The following is a 6,686-nucleotide window of genomic DNA, read 5'->3' as shown; positions in this document are numbered from 1 at the left end:
TAAAACATCAAATATACATTTATTTTTTGGAAATGATTACCAAAGTACAAGAGTGGAAATGATTATATTATCAATTACAGGTTACATGGAGAACCTTAATCGAAGCTACGCTTCAAAGGCTCGATGGCAATTTAGGGTTGGCGAAATCCGATCACACCGCAGGCAATACGAGCTCCGGCGTTTCCTGTCGTTTTGCTTAGTTCGTGACCACCGACGCCGAGATCGTCAGGATCAGCGTGAACAACTAACGTGCGACCAATGACACTCAAATCTCCCTGAAAAAAAGACAACAAATATTTTATTATTTAAAATAACTTGCATGTATAATTACTTTTGTGTCAGTATTTAATGTTTATGAGAGTATTTACCTGAAGAGAAATTTGGCTATCGGTGATTTTTACAGAGGTGGTTCCGTTGTCTGCGTCGGCGAACACGTTGCCAAGATCGCCTGCGTGGCGAACGGCAGCGTCTGGAGCTCCGTGCTCCTTCTTGAACGGATTAAAGTGAGGTCCGGCCGAAGTGCATCCGTTTGTATTATCGCCAAACTCGTGAACGTGGAAGCCATGGTTGCCCTTGAAAATAAAATTATATAAATCAATATATAATTTTATTAGTACGAATACAAATTGGTTAGAATATGATACAAACTTTCTTAAGTCCTACGATGTCTCCGGTCACAGTCACTGGTTTTCCGGCAGCCTGGCAAAGAAAAAATATGTTAATTATTTTATTATCGATTTTCATTTACATTTGATAGGAACCTTTGTTATCGACTTTACTATTGCATTATACATTCGAATACATTATGATAATATGGTACCAAATGTTTCCGTCCCACTACACATTAAAATATGCAAATGCATAATTCAAAATTTATTTCACCACTTTTTGTCTTTCATTCAGACTACTTTTCTAAAACTCACGATAAATTTTGTTTGCAAACATAAGCCTGCCTCAAGATTGAGCAAGACATTGACCAGAAGACATGCATGATTGACAAGGAAAACTGAAGACCCGAGAAAATATGCTCTTTTCTTGATATTTCAAACATATAATTTTGGTTCGAAAGGCTTTTACAGTCATCTACAAATATGGCAGTTCATAGACGCTGACGTTCTTTCATCGTGCACGTTTTAGTAACGGTTGGCCTCGCCTCTATCGATTTCTTATATAGTTTGTCTATAAATACACTAATATCAGATATTAGTATTTTTAAGTTTTTCAGGCCAGAACTGGATTGGCTTTTAGACTCGTTGGTGTGCATCTGTCTAACGGTAGATTGGCAACCGGTAAAAATTGCCAACATTATTCTGAGTTCCTTGGTAACTATTCCCATCTCTTAGTAGTTAGGTTCACAGTTTTTATGCAAAAGCTTTACAACTGCTAATAGATGTCGACTCATATAGGCAATATAATTTGTATCGTTAAGATCTAAGGAGTGGTCCCAATATGATGTGTTTGGAATATTAATTGTTATAAATAAAAAAGGGTGAAGTTATTTACAATAACTATTAATACGGTAATGTTAATTATTGCAAGACTGGCAAAGAAATAATTTTTTCAAATCGGATGACTGTCAAGAACCAATTAGGCCACTTAGTGGAATTTAAATTTTTGTGAACTCTGCTAATTTTTCTGTTATTATTGTTGATGATACTTCGAAAGAAAATTACGTAGGTGTAGTTGGTGAGCGATATATTGGTCTTACAGATATAATGATAAAGCATGCTTGTAAATATGGAATTGGAGATAAACCGGTTGAACAGACTTAAGGAGCAAATTTAATGAGCAGTAACATAACTGGTTTGCAATCCAAAGTACTCAATATATTGAATCACCTGATAGATAATATTTTAAATGAAAATATAAAAAGCCTGTAATAAGGTGACCAGACGTCCTTAAAAATGTTGTCCTTCAACAAAAAATTCTGTGATGACCTTTTTTAGCTCATGCAGCAATTTATTCTCGCCACACAAAAATTTATGAGATGGCCTTTTTATTTTTAGTGTCCTTTGATATTTTTAAAATCTGGTCACCTTATCTGTAGTCATTTTTGGACTATGCGCATGTTAAAAATAGTTAATACGTTGATTATATTAGTTTCTTAAAGGCCGACTTTTTTCTGAAGCCAGAGCACGTTTCAGTACTATTTTACACTCATGTCAGCTTACGGATTATCTCAGTACAGTAGACCCCCAATAACACGGTGAATAGAGGATGTGCTATTTGGATGCCCGTTATTTTATGTGTGAGCGAGCCAAAAGGAGGATATCTCACCACGCGCGCGATTCGTACGTACGTCTTGCAAAAATTGCATGAGTATCTTCTAGTCCCCCAATTTACCGTGTTATTGGGGGGGGGGGGGGTCTACTGTATTTCGAATCCATTTAAAAATATATAATTTCTCATAACTAAAAGAAAACATTAAAATATATCTACACACGTATTTGAATTTAAAGCATAATTAATGCTCCTGCACGATTTAATTTAACAATATACCGAAGATACATTGATTTAATCATGTTTTTGCAAAAGTTATACATTGATGCAAACGGAAAGTTTTTATAATTTGATGATAAGTAATAAAAAGGTGACTTGCTACTTATAAAATAAGGTCGAGTCAATTAGATAAGACGGCGCAATAGTCGATTATGAATTTTCGAAGGAATAAAATTGCGCTCACTTCCTGTTCGAAAAATATGGATCCGGAGATGTCTCCCTTGAGCACGCAAACCGCACGCGTAGCCATTTCGGAGGATGCGATACGAATTTTGTCCGTAAAAGTCACCGGCGTACAAGCGCCGACAATGGTGGTCAAGGTCTGCGCAACTTTTTTATATCACGGAAAATAACAATCCAAATTGTGACCATGTATAATAAATATATTTCTTGCTTTAATTTCATATTTTTTTCCACTAGAACATTTGAAAATGTATGTGGCACTAATAATTACAATATAAAATGTATTTGAAAAACATTTTTTATTAATCTATACAATTTTAAATAAATTAAAAAGTGTTATTATTATTAAAAGATTGGGCCGAGTTTTTATTCAATTATTATAGTTACATCTTAAAATATGAAGTTGTTCATCCGTCCAAGTAAATCAAAAGAATGTGCCACTGTCACATCAGTGTATAAACCCTATACATATATAAATGGGTACGTGTGTGCCTAGCTACTCAGCGGTTGTCGTATATGAGCAGCCATTGTACTACTGTCAATCTACTAAATTGAAAGATGCAATCGACAGGAATAGGACACACGTTTCACTGCATTTGTGACCACGATCTACTGGACTGCACGTTCCAATTGAAAAACTCGAAAAACAATATTACAACTTAGCTTTAGTACATCCATCATATTATATTTGAGATAAGGCGTCGAGAAATGCGTTGCTTCGTTATTAGAGACTAATCCAAATTTTCGAATACTGAATAAATTCTCTCGTTTTTTTAAACATTTCGTTATTCGAATATTTGTTCAACAATTCGTAAAGTATTTGTTCATTTTTGTAGTGAAATTTTTATATAAAATTCTAAATGAATATTGCACTAGATCGAAAAGCACAATTATATTATCAACAACGGGTGTATTTTTTTGCTGTATTACTGCAGTATATACATACTGGCCCCAGCTGCATAGTGGCATATATTTATTCTGTTGTTTTGATATTTACTTGCAGGTGTTGTCTGTGTACTGATTGATTTACTTTGCTTTAACGTACTGGTCTCACGCCTGTCATTTTACAACAGAATATTAAAATTAATATAAAATAAATCTTTGATATGTAATTAGTCACGTGGTAAATATATTAGTTAATTTCATAAAAGTAACTGGGAGGGATGAGGTGCACTCTAATTAGGCTTTCCATACGTCTGGATTTGACTGGGATTGTCTCGGTTTCATACTTTAGGGTATGGTGATGATGGCGGGTGGCAATGAGACACAGATTGAGCCGCTGCAGTAATATTTATTTGATGATTACGATTTATTTACACTACAAAATGGGGCGGACGCGCGACGGCATGCGTCCGAACCCTTACAAGCTTGCCAGTAGAGATGGAGAAAAACCACCACGCAATGCCACTCCAGCGCCGACCAGTTTTGGCCATAACAAATCTATATTGGCCCCCATAATACCATTGGTCCCGGCCGTGTGGCAATTTATCCCGGTTTTATACATTGATCCTAGTCGTTATTGGAACCGCTAATGGGAACTAAAATAAAAGGTACAAAACCATATACATTTTTTAACAAAAATTTTCGACATAATCCTTTTTAGCTACCACCAGATATATTTCTTCTAATTTTTGAAAATGTTTGAGGTGACCATTTTTTTAAACTGTCCCGGCTTAGAGCCTTATAATTATGGTAAGCTTAACTCTAATTAGTGTTAATTCGAAATTTAAATTTAGTCGTAATATTATTATTATACATTATTGTTCTCAACTAGTTATACACGTTGTTGGCGCTAATATACATGTCACGTGTGTTTGTGCAGACTGCCTTATTTCAGGACCAACAGGCAGCGAAAAACCGACGTTTTGGTGAATTTTCGTTAGTCGTACGCTTTAACACGTAAAATAATCGTTTTGAAATCAGATTTGAGTTTTAAAAACAGTTTACGCATCTCAATACTTTACACACATTATTGAGATCATTTACCCTAACGTAATGCTGAATAAAATGGAAATGAGCCTAATTTATACTTTTAAGTTTTTAATGAGCAAGACTACTTTTTTACACAACACTTTTATATTTAACAAGTAGAGGTCACATGCAATCTATAAGTTTACATTTTTAAATATTATAGTAAGTAATTGTTTATGTATTTTTATAAGAAATTGACTACTTCATAATTAAAAATACTATATATAGTTTTATTAGTGCATAATATTAATAATATATTTATTTCACAATTTTTAGAAGTCATGTTCTGTCAAAATCGTGATGCTAGTAAGACATGCTTTTAAGACCAAATTATTAGTTAGGTTATATCGTGTGCACCGATATTTGTCATTTCGGTCAATATATACATATTATTACACGATTATCTTGATTTATTATAAATGGAACTGCAAAATGAAATAGTAAGAATAATAACGTTAATCATAATTTACGTGTATTTTTTATAGATTATGTTAAAAAGCATGTTACCATTTAACTCGATTAATTGAATAATACGTAAAATTTAAAGTCATTATTAGCAAAATTTCGAATAATATTAAAGGTAAATGTACTTTTTGATTTATTGCGGAATCTAATTGTTCTAATCTAATTGCTCGAGTTTATATTAGAAGACATGATTTTTATATACATATGAATATATTTAACATTTTATATATAGATAGATATTATAATTATAATAAATTTAATTGTGTAATTTCAGATTATGCCAGAATGTACGTTATGCATAAGCATTGGACGAAAATCGAAAATGAAATTTTTTGCAATTAATCTCGAATATATGGTTTTGGCTTGCGAAGAAAAATCTTGCACTTATCCGATCGGGTGTAAAGATATACCTTTAATTAAAACCTCAAATTTATCAAAGTATAAAGAAATATTGAAATTGAAAGAGAAAATTTCAAACAATGATTCCACTTCAAGCGAGTCGCAAGATAATTATTTGCAAAAAGATATCACTGACACTTCTATGAGTAATTCAAAAAAGAACACTTCCGAAAAGCTCAGTCTTAGTGTACTCAAAAATCATAATATCAATAAATCGAAAATATTGCACCGAAACATCGAGTCCAATGTTAATTCAATCAAAGGAATGATGGAAAAGAAATCTGAAAATTTTATAAACAATCCGAAAATGCTGAAAGCGATGCAGATACTTCAATCAAAAAAAAATTTAGGGAATCTGCCATCGAAGACGTCTTTGCAATGTTGGAATCTTAAAAATAAGTCAATCGAAGATGCAAATAACGTCTCTTCAACTACTGCCAAGATAAATCTGGATTTTCAGAATAACGCTTGCTTAAATCGTGCTGTTCTGCCTATCATAAACTTATCTCAAGACGTGGACGGATCTTTTAAGTTCAATGTGAAACTAGACGTGAACTCGGACACCAATATTGTTAACGAGAATTCGTTAATCTCGGACAAAGAACAATCGAATAATGATTCAGTTATTAATGTCATAGACAAAAACCGTCCCGATGATAAGTCTGATAGCAATATCGTAAATGAAACTAATAACATCATTTACAATAATTCAGACGAAATTTTTTCAACTAATATTACAGTTGAAAAACAACCGACTGAACTTGGTAAATCAGAAACTGTGGCTGAATCACTTAGTTCAGATTTAATGAAAGATTTGGATCTCGATAACATCGACATTAATTTAAATGATGACTTTATCGAATCTTTATTGACGTGAATTGTGAATTGTGGTTTTCTTAAATAATAAAGTCTGTGATTGAATTTATAAATTGGTAATAAAAAGTGATTGTAACCAATGTCAGCAAATGTTTTTTTTATCCATGTTTACATAGAACAATAAAAAAATATCATCTCGCCCCTTTTCTATCAATTTGTGGTTTTAAAGTCACAGCAATGGGCATGCAGTCCTTAAAATAGTACTGAAATTACTGAAATTTTAATTTATGTAAAACGTTTATTTTTATAAGATAATTAATTTTACCAACATATTATTAAATACAATTCATTTT

The 6,686-nt window shown here is 32.7% G+C and overlaps 2 protein-coding genes across 2 annotated transcripts; one reads left to right on the top strand and one right to left on the bottom strand.

Annotated features, from left to right (window-relative positions):
• Positions 1-2,843, bottom strand: Sod1 (Superoxide dismutase 1). Its single transcript, XM_088185521.1, has 4 exons — positions 2,684-2,843; positions 649-699; positions 369-572; positions 1-275 (listed from the first exon to the last, which is right to left on the bottom strand). Exons 1-4 carry the CDS (start codon positions 2,747-2,749, stop codon positions 132-134), a joined length of 465 nt encoding a protein of 154 aa, XP_088041647.1. The 5' UTR covers positions 2,750-2,843; the 3' UTR covers positions 1-131.
• Positions 2,844-4,958: 2,115 nt separating this feature from the next.
• LOC148235022 (uncharacterized) lies at positions 4,959-6,478 on the top strand. The gene is made up of 2 exons (XM_088185503.1): positions 4,959-5,093; positions 5,393-6,478. Exons 1-2 carry the CDS (start codon positions 5,073-5,075, stop codon positions 6,392-6,394), a joined length of 1,023 nt encoding a protein of 340 aa, XP_088041629.1. The 5' UTR covers positions 4,959-5,072; the 3' UTR covers positions 6,395-6,478.
• Positions 6,479-6,686: the final 208 nt, after the last annotated feature.

The sequence above is a fragment of the Plectrocnemia conspersa genome, unplaced genomic scaffold, assembly GCF_051122295.1.
Source record: "Plectrocnemia conspersa isolate PC_06_02 unplaced genomic scaffold, ASM5112229v1 ptg000005l, whole genome shotgun sequence".
Taxonomy (NCBI): domain Eukaryota; kingdom Metazoa; phylum Arthropoda; class Insecta; order Trichoptera; family Polycentropodidae; genus Plectrocnemia; species Plectrocnemia conspersa.
The sequence above is the reverse complement of the archived record's forward strand: the minus strand, read 5'-3'. Positions and strand labels throughout refer to the sequence as shown.

Coding starts and splice junctions, on each gene's coding strand:
- Sod1 (XM_088185521.1), bottom strand. CDS start 2,749: ATGGCTACGCGTGCGGTTTGCGTGCTCAAGGGAGACATCTCCGGATCC. Junction 573..648: donor ACATCGTAGGACTTAAGAAA/GTTTGTATCATA, acceptor TTTATTTTCAAG/GGCAACCATGGCTTCCACGT. Junction 276..368: donor ATAGCCAAATTTCTCTTCAG/GTAAATACTCTC, acceptor TCTTTTTTTCAG/GGAGATTTGAGTGTCATTGG.
- LOC148235022 (XM_088185503.1), top strand. CDS start 5,073: ATGGAACTGCAAAATGAAATA. Junction 5,094..5,392: donor TGGAACTGCAAAATGAAATA/GTAAGAATAATA, acceptor GTGTAATTTCAG/ATTATGCCAGAATGTACGTT.